Source organism: Bombus fervidus, chromosome 1 (assembly GCF_041682495.2).
Source record: "Bombus fervidus isolate BK054 chromosome 1, iyBomFerv1, whole genome shotgun sequence".
NCBI classification, from domain to species: domain Eukaryota; kingdom Metazoa; phylum Arthropoda; class Insecta; order Hymenoptera; family Apidae; genus Bombus; species Bombus fervidus.
The window spans coordinates 16786385-16802396 of record NC_091517.1 but is presented as its reverse complement, the minus strand read 5'-3'; the positions used below and the strand labels follow the sequence as shown (position 1 = coordinate 16802396).

Sequence of the window (16012 nt, the reverse complement as noted above, 5' to 3'; positions counted from 1 at the left end):
TGCTTTACCTAATATTTAACTAATAATTAACAAAGAGCATAGGAAAACATACCCATCTTTTTCGATATCTTTTTATTGAGAAAATAGCTATAACATTTGCTTCTTCATAATCTCTATTATCATTACAAATATAATTGATTACTTTTTGGTTTCAACAGACTTTAATATTCTCTCTTCTTTGGTCATTTTCTTTAACTTCAATAACGTCTGCATGCCATATTTCTTCACTAATTCTTCAACGAATTCGTCCTTTAACTTTTTTAGGCATCTAAAATGCAAATTAACGATGACAACAAATAACAGTGCAATGTTATATACCATAATTTATTTATTCGTTAAATACACACGGTGCTTAAAGTAAATAGAGGATAGAGGATCTTAAAGTACAAATAACCTTACTATTGAATAAATTCGTACAAGCGAGAGACACGACATTTTAAATTTTTGTCATTAATTTCACTCTTCCCCTAATTACTTTATTGACATTATATATTTATTGCCATGTTACCTTCTATAAATAGAATCAGTTCTGAACTTGCCGATGTCGAGACTAGGGGCGTGAGGCCGATGGATAATGAATGTATCCGGCAAGACAATGTACCTATATAAATCTCCAATTTATGGTATCGTGCTATAGTGTTCGGTGTTTTAAAGTCATTTATAAAGGATATTTATGAAACGCTTCTTACTTGTAATCCAATACCGTCAAGTGTGTCAGGTAGGATACCTTGTTCCATCCAAAACCGATGAATCTGGTATCGTATCGAGGCGCCTTTCTTGAGATCACGATGTAGGGTTCGAAATCTGGTTCCCAAGAAACCTACGATGATATCAAATTTATTATTTATGTACAAGCGAGATGATTCAAGTTGTTATCAGTATACGTACTTCGTATGGTTCCATCGTATTTCTCCAATAACTGTAATTTGTAGCAGCGTGCCCCTGAGTCCAGACATGGTAACGAAAGGTGTATAGAACGCCACGCTTCAAGAACTTCAAAAGTTCATCCTTGTTAGCAGGAAAGATAAACCTATAAATAAGATAATAATGTGCATCGCGCGATTCTTTGTTCCGATTTTAACGAGGAAATACCTATAACGCTCGGTCTCAAACGCCGGAACGATCAAAGCTACTTTGTCCGACTCGCTGATATTCAGTTTAATGATATAGTTCATAAGGGATTCGTGTAATCCGTACTGCGGCAAAAAGTCGACGTCCAATTGGAAGATAAACGGTGTCGATATATACGACATCGCAGTATTTCGCAAATAATTGATGGGATAGAGTTCCTGGATGAAAAGAGTTCTGTATAATTAAATATCAATATATGTATTAATATCTTATCTTATAAAATATTTCAAAGTATTTTCTTTGCATTTATTTGTATTTTCTTTCGTTTGGACGTTGCAAAATTGACTTGTAACTGTCTGCATACATTTACGTAAATTTCGCTGAATTTGATCATCATAATGCGCGAAGGAAATGTTGCCTCTTTTTTTCAAGAATCTGTTGGCCATTCTAGCACCAGATTCTGCATCTCTTGAACTTCTGGCGCCAGACTTTGCCCCACTTGTTAGAATACGTAAAAACTTATGTATACATATATAGAGGATCGTACGACACCCAAATACGAAAGAAAAATGACTGTGCATCTGTTACCATTCAAGCAGAATCCATTCGTATACTTTTTCGATAATCTGATAAAAGTGATATTTCGAACGCTTTTAAAAATAATTTCTATGAAAATATAAAAATCTGCAATTTTGTTTATCTCTGTCATATTTGAGAATTATCTTATTTTAAATCATCATGGAGATTATTAATTATCCGCAACGAAAGTAATAAGGGTATTAAGGTGATCAAACAAAATATCCAAGAGCTAATAGAATAACTCAACATCTTGTAACTACTTAATAAACTTTACTATTAAAATACGTGTACAAGATGTAGACTCTCGTAGATAGACATACCCCATCCTTATACACGACATGGTATGCAATGTTCTTCCGGTTTCTCAGCTCGATGGAGCCGCGCACGAACTCGAGGAAATTCTGCACCTCAGCGTCCGTAAGGTATAGCGCAACGCTTATGGTACCAGGCCAATGTTTCGATAGGTCTTCTAGTAACGGTATCCTTTCCACGCTACACTGAGTTGCTAGAGCAACGTCTGTTGAAGCATATACATTGTACTCATATTCAAGGAGAAATGGATGAGTACGATACAACGTGGTTGCGCCTCTTGTAAATTCTCGACAAAGAGTCGATTCGTTGTACTAAAAATCCAAAATCTCTATTTTACTAATATTAGTTGCCAGATCGTACTGTAAAATGTTCCATGCAATGTCGACTATATTATATTATAATTATAAATTAAAGATCATTTAATTTGCAAGTTATTGGATCGTTTGTAAGTAAGTATAATTAACACAGTTGTGGGGATAGTCTATTAAAAACCTTGTAATAATACAACTTAAATAATCTAATAAATTAATTACATTAAAAATGAAGCTTTTCTGATAATATTCTGCTAATATGTATAAATATTCTTTGTTGTAACAAAAAGGAAACTTACTTGCGATACAGTTTCATGTTTATCACAACCAAATAAGCGTTTACGTAATAAGTTTCCGTCCATTTCAAGAAAGACTTTATGCAACTTACGAAATTGGTTAATATGCTTATTATATACATCTTGCTTGCGTGGGGAATTCCAATGTACGATCTAAAAAAAATCGCTTAGTGTTGAGGAAGAATTTCTTTAAAAAGCAAAGCCCTGAAAATGTGTTTCAAGGAAAAAGCACGTTACGTACGTTTATTTGACTAGTGTCGCGATAACAGATATCACTAATCGTGTGATCGCTTAATTGAATATTCCACGTGCACTGTATTTCATATACGATAGATGAATGCTCTTTGACAACAGCATTTATTATATCCTGATCGGCTAAACTAGTTTCCGGTATATGGACCAGAACACGCTTCGCAACAGTTTCCCACAGGCTCATAAATTTCCTCTTACGGAGTTGTTGCAAGTGCATTAGCATCACGCCGGTGTTAAAGCCTCGCCCCAGAGCTGGCCATGGTCGCTGACCGTAAGACAATGCCTTTATGTACCAATGACTCTGATTTTCCGTCAGCCCTAGGGCCTGATCGCTCGTGAACTTCTCGAACATCTGCCAGAGCAAACTAACATCGTTTAACACGGTCACATCCGTGTCGAATACCAGCACTTTATCCTCCCGCATCGCATCCGGCAGAATTAATTTCAAGAGACCGTAAACGCCCGAGTAATGTTTGTTCGGTATCCAGGACACCTTTGGCACCCATTTTTCTGCTTTGTAATACGTTAAATTCACTGAAACGTTGCAAACATATAGAATTCGTTGACATCACTCAAGAATAATTGCGCCTAAAAAAAAATGTTTATCATCCGTTCCTTAAATTTAAATAACAGAAATTTTATATTAATGTGTTGTTCAAATTTATTTCACCAGTCGACAGTCATGTTACATGCTTGTTATAATTGGATCAACAACTGTTCGACGTTTTTCATATCCAACTTTCCATATTAATGAATTTGTATGTATATTATTTATACATACATGTGTGATGCTCGTTCATAAGAGGGGAAAAAGTATAATTCACTGTTTTAAATTAAGAGCAGTGAAAAAATTGGATAGGATTTCATTTTATATTAGCTTGAAGAGTGTAATGAGTACGTGACCTAAATTAATTGTTGGATAGATGTATTATCTTGCTTCGTTTTATTGAAATAAACTTCGTTTTATATATAAACACAGCATGTTTTTTAAAATATATCTAAGTGAAAATATTCCAACAATACCTTTCTTATGATTTTTTTAAATAACATTTTTTTAAAAACATTTAATCTAAGAAACGGATGAGACTACATCCGCGGTGAATTTTTACGAACCGTGTGGTAAATCCCACGTTTGAAATACTGTTGTCAAGGTCCTATTTGCAATTTCATCAACAAGCAAGTGAAAGTGCAAAGGTTTAGTACGGTAGAATAAAATGGATTTTACCACTGTCACCAGAGCAAACGTTGAATTGTATCCGGCGCATACCATCGCAATGTGTATAGTCTCGCATTTTACCTTAAAACAAATCGCTAATTTATCGCCTTAATATTTAAATTTTTTTACAAATTATATAGCGTGATTCTTAATTGCACGATGAAATTGTATAACATATAAAGGATATATTATATCTGATTTTACATTAATACTGCTTAGTACAAATCATTTAATCATTTTTATTAAGTGTTGAAATATTCTCTCTCCTCCTGCTGGTTTAATGAACATATGTTCTAATTAATCGTAATTAAAAAAGGTTGAACAGCTTATTCATGTATAGTAGTATTTTCTTACTTCATATTACAAGTGTATCTTTTGAAGAAATAGAAGAAATGATAAATTAACATGAGAAAATACAAAATTGAAAGAAACTTATTAATTTCTTCTTTTTTTTTTTTTTTTTTTTTGAGAATGAAAAAGAAACAAAACTGTGTGTTCAATTGAATTTATAGGCCAAACTACATTTATTTATTGCTCGCATAACTTTACTATTTAATTACACAACCTATGATATCAAGTAATATTTTCTTGCTGATCATAATACATGAAAATCAACTAACAAGCTAAAGGTAGAACACAATTAAGAATCACTCATTAAATGTACTATACTTGAAAATATTCTGAAATGTTCATTTTTAATTTTCGATTCAAGATGTACCAAGAAACGACCTAAATTTGTGTACCTCGTTATGATTATTTTCTAAGTGCAGCTTTTCCACGCGTGGACTTTCTTTCTCTACGTCCATGGGCGAATTCAATTTATTGTTAAGTTTGAAGGAATTGATATCGGCAGAAGGAACTATAATAATAGACGAAAGGTCAATATTACGAAATATTGTAGTATAAACTCGAACATTACCGTTCAATAGTAAATACAGGTAAAAAATTGTGAATAGTATTAAAACACCGAATAAACATCCTAGCCATGATCGAGCCATTGTAATATGATAGACATATTTCCCAATTCGTACAATGATTAACGAATGTGAGCTCTGTTATGCAAATACCAAGATCTATAAACAAAAATGAAAAATCAATGTAGCGATTGGACGAACAAGTTACACGTTCAAATTTTAGTAAAGTAGACTAATCAAGAATTAAATTTTGTGCAAATGAATGATAAATACAGTAGTGCTGCTCTAATTGACCTCAAGATCCTGCCTGGGCAATTAATAGTAACGAAGCGAAATCCTGACCAATTAACACGACACTACTGTATGTTACTGTTATGCTGTTTTTGGAGCCGTACTACATTTGTCTTATTTTCTATTCTACCTAAAAATTATGCAAATATAAATTTCCCTATAATGTTTTGTACAATATTTTTTTTTGTCTATTATAGTATTATTATATATACTCTCATTATATGTGTAAGATATGTAAAAACATCTAAAAGTTTATAATCTATACAAATATTTTGATAATTTAAATTACTTGACATGCGCAAACGTGACATGGAATAAAAACAAAAGAAATAGGTTAATGTGCTTTGTTGTAATACAATTGGCTTATTGGAAACAACATGACAATATAAACTGAAGATAGGATAACTAAATATATAGGAAGAAACACATACCTCCAATGTCGCAGTTTTTGTCATCGACTGTCACGCACTCAAATCCATTGCTCCAACTACTTTTGGATACAGGGTTCGAACGTGATTAATTCTATATGTGAATTTGCAGACATAAATCTCCTCGGGCACAAGCACTCGTTTGCGTTTCAATGAATCACTGTTATGTCTCGGAATGTTTGCTGTAAACTAAGCAAATTCGCGTAATTACAGTTATCTAGGAACAATGACGGGACAGCACGCATCCTAAACACTCGAAGCCGGAAGTCTAACATAAATAGTTTAATCACTGGATAACGTAGTAGTAGAATTACTACTCTGTCTGAGCAACACAACAAGAGACGCCGAACAGTCGGTAACTCGTTATATAGTTACCCACTTTTGTTACGAGAGGGCAACATCAACACTGTGAACTGAAGTTAGCCGCAAGTAACATAGGATACCAGGATAACATACATATGCATGCAGTGTATGTTAGATTTTTAAAACTAGATTTTCCACAAAATTTGGCTATGTAAGTATAATATAACAATTATTCACGATAAGACTTTTGAATATATATATTCTTAATGCTTATATTAATCTAAGTTTATTGAACTATGCATGATACAACCTTCAATTGTATGTACATCACAGATATCGCATTGTACATTGCATTAACAGGTAAAGCGGTAAAATAATAGTATTGTTGTATTTATGGGAGTATGATCGCGGTTTGATAATTATATATAATATTTAAATGCCCATCTTTTTATTTTATAAAATCCTATAAAATATTTTAAAAAATTATATTTCATAACTCGTTTATATATTTTATTGGTTGTATAAAATTCTAATTATACATACATATACAGGGTATCCCACTAACTCTATTATAAAGCGATATTTCAGTTACTTTTAATGATACGTAAAAATGCCACAGCAACAAACTATTTGGTTCGGAGGAAAAAATATTATGATAAACAAGCATTTTTTAATATATTAATCGATCCAGTCCCAAATTCTCTATAAAAAATTAATAGATATTTTAAATTTTATTTTATAAAACTTATACAAAAGACAAGAAAAGACGTAAGGTACTGTTTTTATATTTGTTTTCCTTGTCTTTTTCTTTAAGAAATATATGATTCTATTAAAAAAAAAAAACATCGATAAGCTTGAAATCTCGAAAAGTGTGACGTTAAGAAAAAATTTTTGTTCACCATAATATTTATCCCTCCGAACCAAACAATCTGCTGCTTTGGAATTTTCACGTATCATCAAGTTAGTGGGATATCCTGTGTATCGAATATTTTACATGTACAGTATTAACATTAATATAAAATAATAATATATTAAATATGTTTTCCACCTTGTACAGAAAATTTATGTCATAAAATGTAGTCTGGCAGAGGAAAAATAGATCTTTAGCTGCACTGTAAAATAAATGCTTTATGTCACGTTAACTACTAACTAAACATAGTCTGAACAATAACTACAAAAGTAGTTGTATGGAAATTATCTTATGTATTAGACATATTTTTCTAAAATAAATATAACTAAGTCTTGAAGTGAGTAAATGATAAGAATACAATGTGCAATGATATGAAACAAGTTATAAAAAAAATTTGTATAAAAATACGTCCATTATTTAATTTATTTCTGTTGCTTTACTGGTGTACGGAGTAGGTTCTTGTTCATCTTTGAGCTTGCGTAATCTTTGGAGCTCTGTACTTCTCGCTCTGTAGAAAAAATAAAAAGATTAATATTTGATTAAATTACCGTTTGTAACTTACAATATCAATTGCAATACCTATGCACTGCTTCCTCCTGTTCTCTTTGTTCTTTCTGTTTCTTTAGAAGTCTGGATGCCACAAAAATAATCAGTACTATAATTGGTACTAGGCAAGCAAGTACTATACCAGCTGTGATACCTGCTTGACGAGAACTATATTCCTGTTGACCTGTGATTTTCAATACAATTTATAGCATTAATATAATTGACGATTACACAAATGAAAAACATAGTAATTGATATAATATATACACATATAAAAGCAAATATAATAAAGAAAGGATAAAGGATAAAGGAATTAAAAAAAATGAAAAAATAATAACAATATTTTTGGTGGAAATTTCCATTCCACTATGAAGATCAAGTAGGTATTAAAACGATTTATCAAACGTGTAGTAAATGCATGTGGAATAGAAATTTCCTGAATATTTAAAGGTATAGAAAAGTTTATTGAACTGCATTTTTTTACATTAATTGGCAAATATTTTATATAAAAACGTTACAATAAACTTCCATTATTCAAAACAATAATGCGTTTTAATGCAATCAAATATTTATACTATACATTACATATTATAAAAGTATAAAGCTTATGTGCGGTATAACAACGTAATAATGTATCGTTTTGTAAATAAAGAACATTTCTATTCCACAGCAAAAACAGTATATTTATATATACACAAATTAAATCTTATTAATTGTGGGCGTAAAATTTAATTCATTTCCTATGACGAATGAATTTATTTCTTGTGCAAATGATATTCGAGTGCGTGTGATTTAATTTGGGATTATTTTGAAAATGTGACTGCAAATAATTACCAGAGATGAGATAAAAATCGATAAATGTCTGTTATGGAAGAGATGTTCCCCAAAGAAAAAGAAACATATAAATAACGAACTTCTGAAATGTCAAGTATATTGCGTGAATATTATTTAACAATCTATGAAAATCTAATATTATTGATATTTTAGACGTCACTTTCTTTACTGGGACTTCCAGTTTTTCTAGTAGAGTCTGTTGCACTTTTTTCCGATTCTGTCAGAGAAGTGGGTTCTTTTAGATCCCAATCTTTATCCTCAAAATCAATATCTGGTCTGTTAGGCAAAGGCTCGTGTGTACGATAAACTTTGTCATAAGAATGAGGCTTTTTAATCATACTCGAACTAGTGCTAGTGTCGCTAACGGGTGAAATTGGTCTATCGAATGATTTTAACCGAGAAAACAGTGTTGAATCATTGTCAACACCAGAACCGCGTTCAGAATAACGCCACGATTTCAAGGAACTTTCCTGCGCTTGATTCTTTCGTATATAAAAAAAGGCACCAGCAACACACGCTATTACAGGAATTAAAACGGCGCAAATAATGCCCATTGTTGTCCATGCTGTACGCTGAGCATACTCGATCTGACCTATATTTATGTAATACCAAAGAATTTTCTTTTATTTCTCTTGTAGTTGGGGTAGCCGTTTTGATAATGAATTATTATTTTCAATGTGCGAAATGTAACCATGGAGATCAATAAGATTTTCGAAAGATAAGTATAGATAAGTTATAGAAAAACAACAGGTGATTATTGTATGATACTTTGTCTTATTAGAAAACAAATATATAAAATTATAATGCAAATACTCACGTAGACACTCCGTATATCCGTACTCCGGTACGTTCCAACGACCTTCGGGGGTGCATACACGTCGTTGATCGCCAACCAATATAAAGTCCTGATTGCATTCAAAAGTTACCTTCGTACCTGGCACGAAGAAGAAATTACTCTTGCGTCCGAAGCGTGGCGTCTCCAATACACCGCATGATACCACTGAAATAATAAAAAATAGAACGTGAAACAAATTATACAAATAGTTATTGACTTAAATATCCTCGAAAAACTGTTGTAACTCACCTCGTTCATTTATATTGATATCTCTTATTTCAGTGTACGTATTGTAATAATTTTTCGTGAAATGAGCCATATCACGATTGAGCGACATTGCGTAATCATATTGACACTGATATGATTCTCCACAGAGATCAGCAGCTCGTTGTATATCGTACGACCTGCAATGGGGGAAGATAAATATTTTCTTTATAAACAACTCGATATTTCGTTATTCTGATGGATAAATAGAGTATTAAAATAATAGTCACCTGTTTGAGGGTAGTATCTCTGCAGGCGTCTTACGCCACTCGGGCTCGAAGGTTCTATTAGAATAATAACTCGCAGTTCTGCCAAACTCTCTGGTGAACAATGGGCCTCCTTTATCGTCGTCTTCTTTATCTTCCAACATCCAATGAATTGCAAAGTCTTTATGTACAGCCTCAAAGTGGTTCAAATTGGACGCCGATACTTGTTGTCCTTCCGGATTTGTCAAGTCGTCCGCAATGTCAAAGTTCCATTTTCCAAATAGACCACTGGTTTTATTCTAAGATGAAATAGATAAATTTATAAATTCTATATATTTGTCAGTATCTATTATATAAATCCATATTTATTTTTTAAATCGTACCAAGTACGTCCAAGGTAAGTAAACTCTGGCTGACATGTATCCTTCGTTTTCGATTACTTCTACACCTGCACCAGTATCAAACATGATGATCACTTCACTCTGATTTAAAATGTACGTGGGTGTATAAACAACAACGCCGGTAAAGTGCTGGAATTTTATGGATGGCCTATCAAAGTATACTCGACGATTATTGGCGAAGACATCGAGGCGATATCTCCATTGCGAGTGTTTTGGCCTTAATCGAACTTCTATGGTTGCTGAATTATTTCCTCTTGCTGTATAGAAAAACATTAAATTAATTCCAATAGGAATGATCAAATTTTTATAATTTTATTAGTTCTTGTAAATTAATTACCCGCTACAGATGTCAATTGCGTAGCCCTAACTTCACCGTACACGTTATTCGGTAACTGCTCGAATCTTCCTTGCACGTCAAGCTTATCTTTCAGATTATTCACACGTACTAAAACGAACTCTCCCTTTCCATTAAAGGTATATTCCAAGCCATCGAATGTTGCAATATGAGGATCACCAAACACCGTCGCGATAGCTGGTGACTGATAAGCGATACAATCTTGACTTGGTCGTCTTTCAAATCTGAAGGTTTCGCAACCGACTGCGTGTTCTTCTTGCCACATACAACACATGTAGAATGGTATTATGTCATGGTACCAATGAGAAAGAGTTGGTACTTTGTTCGCCTCGTCCCATGGATAGTATCCTAAGTTGTGGGACCTATGTGGTCTCGAACCCCATTGCTGATCGTAAGTCAACATTAGATAGCCATTTTTATCGTAGCAACATTGCTGCTCAGAACCGTCCATGCTAAAATTAAGAAGTAAAGTATGATATAAAAGAAAAATCGGCAATGTTGAGCTATATTAAAGAAGAATTGGGAATAATGGAAAAGATGAGAAAAATGTTTCTTACAATTGTAAGTAATGATTTACTTCGTTCCAATAACTATTTCAAGCAAACATACATTAAAAATTAAAATACATAAATACTTCTATACTAACAGAAATCTTACTTACTTTGGCGCCCCTGTTCTCACACAATGATGCGCATGCAGATTATACATGCAATCCAAATTCGAATCTTTATCGCAATCGTAATCCGGAAGGAAACGACCTTTGTCATTTAACGCGTGTTTCAAGGTACACGGACACAGGGATATTTCCGCCGCGAAATTTTTCAAATATCTATCGTTCATGATCCACTTGTCGCAAAGTCGTTGAGGCCATTTTGATCCATATCCTCTTTCCCATTGTGGAGCAAAGTACCAGGCTAATGGAATTGGTCTACTCCATAGGCTCCTATACAAAAATTTTATGTAATTCGACTATTCAAATAATATTTAGAAGTATTTTTTTACATATAATCTACATACGGCGTGATGTTAAGACCAGTTTGTTGTTGCGGATCTGTTAAATTGAGCTGGAGAAAACCGAAAGTCATGTCTTGCTGAAAAGGATTGCTTAAGTCACGGTATGCTGCTGGTCTTATAATATAGCTGCCCAAATTCGTATATGCTGCCTACAATTTTTCAGTTATAATATTTTTTTAATTGATAATCAAATTACATGTTACGTCGCGGGCGAATGATTTCTCAAACAAACCTCCAAATTAGTGATGTATTCAAATTCGGGAGTAGTTTTCGTCTCACGATATCCCCACAAAGATATTTGTACTCCCGCGTTCAAATTGCTGGTTAAATTGTATCGATCCCAAGTAATTTTTATTTCAGCTGGATATGCTTGATGAACGCTATTGGACACAAAGATTTTCTCGGTCGCTGTAGCTGGGGTTTCTGATAAGAATTATTATAATTAATATTTATCTTTTGAAGATCATAATTCTTTATTCATCTTTATTTCGAATTAAATAGATAGGCTTGATCAAGACTTTTATCAAACTCAGAGAAATATTATCTACTCTTTTAAATTATTATAAAAAGCCATAAAAACTACGACAGTGACATTTCTTAGTTATATTCTTAATTACATTAACAAGTCAATGCGTATGTTATCATCTTACCAATGAAATATTTTCCCTTCCAATTGTATGTTTTACTGTCACCGATGCTAATCGCGAATCGAATATATCCTTGTGCCTTCACAAACGGTTGAACACATATCGCTCGATTTCTGTCCACTACAGTACCTATCACCCATTCACTTTCGAACATACATCGAATTTTCTCAGTCTCGTTGAAACACGGACCAGTAATATTCACGATGGTACCGCCTAACATGTTTCCGCTTTCGGGTGCAAACACAAGAGGCAAATTTGCTCCAGCTGGAAAACGTATTATTATGTACGACATTATCATTAATTATTAATAATCCCTCGCTACGCGTTGTTCAATCTTACAAATATCTTTATTGCAAACTGCAGGCATTATGTTTTCATCTATCCTAAACATATGACGTCCTGGAAAACCGTTCGCCCATCCTCTTCCGGTTAAATCGCGAATCGTCGACATTTGAGAGTAGGGCTTGTATTCGTAGCTTCGTGTGCCATTTCCAGCGTTAAAACCGACCTAAGCAGAGATTACACTGGTTAATTAATTTCGGTCGATTAATTATAAAATTAAATAGGCAATGTTATATGAAGGAAACTAGGAAACTTCCCGAGTTCCATTTCATCACTAAAATATATCGCCGACAATAAATTTATCATTACATGATAAACAATTGTATTTTTAAATAAATCATAAAATTCTTATATTAAAAGCGTATATATATTTAATGCAGTCATAACGCGCAAAATATAAAAATTGAATGAACTTACAAATGCTGGGACTCCACCTTCTCCATACATTGTATCACCACCAGCTTCCGTGTGACTGCTCCATTGAATATTCAGGTAATTAAATATTACGTAGGTGTTCACTTCATCTGTGGCCAGAACCATTTGAAACGTGTTCGTGTTGTAAAGAGAATTATCGATACCACCGGTGAAGGACATATTTTTCCATGTTACTATGACTGCGTGCTTAGGGTCGAAGGCATCTGTACCAATAATTCCTTCGCGGATATCCCATTTGAGGCGTTCACGCATTTCGACGCCAAATTGATCTGTTCTCCTTTGTAAATCTCGTTCCAGTCTACAATTCGTTTTCGTGATAAATTCCAATATTATCTAAAATGTTATTTAATAGTTTTTGTAATTTTTAACTCGCCTAAAGTATACACCGGGTCTCCTCTGATCTATGTCGGTTGGTCTTATTTCTCCTATACGACATTTACTGAAAAATATCCCTATAAAACTAGGATCGTTCTTCTTTGGCCAATCTTTGATCGGGAATACGAGAGGATACGTATAATGTATCGGAGGATCGCTAAATTCTAGAAAACCATTCATTGATACCTGTAATTTTTTAAACAGACAATCAGAGATATATTAAATTTTTTAGATTAGATTATCTAATAATCACTAATGATAAGAGGATAACAAATAGGAACGTACTCTGGTGTAATTGAATCTGAAGCCAAAGAATGGTAATTGAAAATTGAAGTTCTTGTGTACTTGTGGCGTCGAAGCTTGGATTTCCCTTTGATAATCGCCTTCGTCATCGCTACCACCCTTGTCGAAGTACCAATACATGAATTCTGATCGAATTTCTTTCAGTCTAGTCTCTGTTAAGACATAATTTGGAACTGAATCATCCGGACGAGGCGCGTATCTGTCTGCTTCCGGTAAATCGGAGTCTGTAAGGATACACGAATTGCAATATTTTAATATCGATATTTGATATCACGTGCAATAATTTCATGCATTTGGATCTTTTAGTAGCTCGATTAATAACTTTATAAGAAAATGAAAATACTGCTACCAGTTTTAGCAAATTTTCTGTTAACATCGCTGTTACGTATCCACAAACAAAGTCAACGAGCGAAATATGTTTACAGGGACGATAACACGATCATTTAGATTAGACCAAATGTAAAGGTAAAAACAAACGAAATAATTTTAGTCTAGATACGAGGAATATATCTACGTGGAAGGAAGATTGAAAAACGAGTTACAAAAGATACAATCCAATGATTCATTCGATTCATACTAGAGTGAGTAACTGATAAAACAGATAAGATGCGATTCGTTAGTTGGACTATATATAACAAAATAATACATCCATCAATTAAAAAGAATGTATTTGACTTACGTACAACGTTTTTTCACTAAATAAATTTCCTAGAATTTAAAAGACATTTTGTCTTGTTTCATTTTTTCACATTCTTTACAAAAATAGAAAAAGAAATAGTGGTCACGCCCTTTGATATCGAAATACTTACCGTACCTCACATACTTCTCATTCTTTCTTCCGATTATTTTCTTAGAGAAACCAGACGAAGACATGATTTTACCCTCAGGTATATTTTTTTCGTCGGGGTTGCCACTGGTACTGGCTGGGACATCTTCCGCTCCTTTCTCAATTCCTTCCTTGTGATCATCTCCATCTCTGTTCAAGTCCACTACCTCGGATAAATCCTGCGTTTCTATCGGAGATATTTGTCCGGTATTTTTGTTAATTTCTGAGTACGTCGATTCCTTATTATCCAGTCTATCCAGTCCAAATACACTCTCGAACGTTTCATTTTCAACTTGTGCTGATATGTGACTGGTCAGTAGAAGAAGACAGCACCAGAAAACGATCAACTTTGGGAAAGCAAAAACACGACCGAGATACGATTCATTCCGCATTTTCAATATCCAGAAGTAAATTGTACCGATTTGTCTGATTTAGTAAAAGAGACTGAGCTTGGTTTCAGGTAACGAGTAGTGATAGCGGTACTGATATCAGTAATATTGTGATAAAGCTCGTTTATCTTCTTACTACGGATGGATAAGGTAACGTTGAAACTTGAACGAATAAAACGAACGAAGAACTAGTGACCCATTTTCGTAAGGATACAAAACGCCCTTTAAACGAGATAAAATTGTGTCTGCATTTATTCTCGATTTCGACAAGCAGAATTTGGGAAAAAAAATTTGCCGAATTTTAAAATGAGAGACTCGGATGCATGAGCAATATAAATAATTAAACAAAGTTTGAACATAATCCGTTTCAGGTAAGGTTATCGTCCGGATTTTCCCGAACTTGTCTTAGGCTTTTCTTTAGGACGTCCGGTTTTTCTGTAGTGATCTGGGTTTCTTAATATTTGTTTGATGTCCAAACCGTCGCCCCCACTGATCATCCGTATTATCATGCTATGTGTGCGTTGCGCGCGATGACCTGGCTTGTATCAGACGCACCTAACTAATACAGTGGAATCTCTGATGTCGAACATAATTACGAACTGTTCGGAAATCGATTTGTTCGAAAACTGAAACCATTTTCCTATAAAAATTGACATGGAGTGGATTAATCCGGTTTCGATGCTCTTATAGCAGTGTTTAATGCATAAAATCGTGTATAAAAAGAAATAAGAATACATAAAAAGAATATATAAACTTAAAAAATATCTAACTTTATTAAGGAGAGTTTCCTTTCATTGAATCATAGTATATCCTATACGCGAATTGTCTTGGATCCATGCTCATGTTTGGATATGATTTTTTTTCACCTCTATCGTGGTTCTAACAACTTTTCTTTTCGATTTGCTGCTGTCCTTCTTCGATCTCATAATGATTTATTTAATCATTAGCTAAGTTGACTTTTTCTTCACATTTTTGTTCGAACATTGAACCATTCGAACTTCGAAGGTCTACTGTATCTATTTGTACCATAAAGTACAGCGTAATAATGCAGTGGAATCTTAATCGCTCAACAAACAAAGAATACATCACTCACTCGTTTTCGTCTGCCGAAAACTGTATCGAAAAACATAATAATGCTTTGTGGTTTGAGGTTGCACGTGGTCGGGCGCTGGTGCGCGGGATAAGGATTACACCCACATTTGCACAGCAATGAATGCCTAACGTATTTATTTCCACAAAACTATATACAAAGGACGATAACTATGATTATAACTGCACACAATAAACGCTACAACGACTAACAATAACGCTTAATAATATACTTAATGATATTGAGAGTGTAAGATGTAAAAGAGAG

General features: G+C 33.6%; 2 protein-coding genes across 5 annotated transcripts; both read right to left on the bottom strand.

Annotated features, from left to right (window-relative positions):
• Nucleotides 1-55: 55 nt before the first annotated feature.
• LOC139988481 (xylosyl- and glucuronyltransferase LARGE1) lies at nucleotides 56-5961 on the bottom strand. Of its 3 annotated transcripts, none has more exons than XM_072005995.1 (12): nucleotides 5674-5960; nucleotides 4957-5110; nucleotides 4781-4896; nucleotides 3935-4118; nucleotides 2811-3355; nucleotides 2573-2722; nucleotides 1971-2273; nucleotides 1093-1289; nucleotides 889-1030; nucleotides 690-820; nucleotides 509-601; nucleotides 56-268 (listed from the first exon to the last, which is right to left on the bottom strand). In XM_072005995.1, exons 2-12 carry the CDS (start codon nucleotides 5033-5035, stop codon nucleotides 139-141), a joined length of 2070 nt encoding a protein of 689 aa, XP_071862096.1. In that variant the 5' UTR covers nucleotides 5036-5110; nucleotides 5674-5960; the 3' UTR covers nucleotides 56-138. The 3 variants fall into 3 exon arrangements, 2 of the variants coding, with proteins under 2 accessions (XP_071862096.1, XP_071862107.1); XR_011800137.1 differs by having other exon boundaries at nucleotides 216-268; nucleotides 509-611; nucleotides 5674-5961; XM_072006006.1 differs by lacking the exons at nucleotides 4781-4896; nucleotides 4957-5110.
• A 1120-nt stretch (nucleotides 5962-7081) lies between these two features.
• Mesh (sushi domain containing 2 mesh) lies at nucleotides 7082-14724 on the bottom strand. 2 transcript variants are annotated; one of them, XM_072005807.1, is made up of 16 exons: nucleotides 14250-14723; nucleotides 13423-13664; nucleotides 13136-13323; nucleotides 12745-13060; nucleotides 12325-12493; nucleotides 11989-12249; nucleotides 11571-11761; nucleotides 11342-11487; nucleotides 10986-11267; nucleotides 10307-10776; nucleotides 9952-10226; nucleotides 9593-9867; nucleotides 9348-9502; nucleotides 9081-9263; nucleotides 7463-7613; nucleotides 7082-7391 (listed from the first exon to the last, which is right to left on the bottom strand). In XM_072005807.1, exons 1-16 carry the CDS (start codon nucleotides 14656-14658, stop codon nucleotides 7301-7303), a joined length of 3804 nt encoding a protein of 1267 aa, XP_071861908.1. In that variant the 5' UTR covers nucleotides 14659-14723; the 3' UTR covers nucleotides 7082-7300. The 2 variants fall into 2 exon arrangements, with proteins under 2 accessions (XP_071861908.1, XP_071861898.1); XM_072005797.1 differs by lacking the exons at nucleotides 7082-7391; nucleotides 7463-7613 and adding an exon at nucleotides 7873-8855 and having other exon boundaries at nucleotides 14250-14724.
• Nucleotides 14725-16012: the final 1288 nt, after the last annotated feature.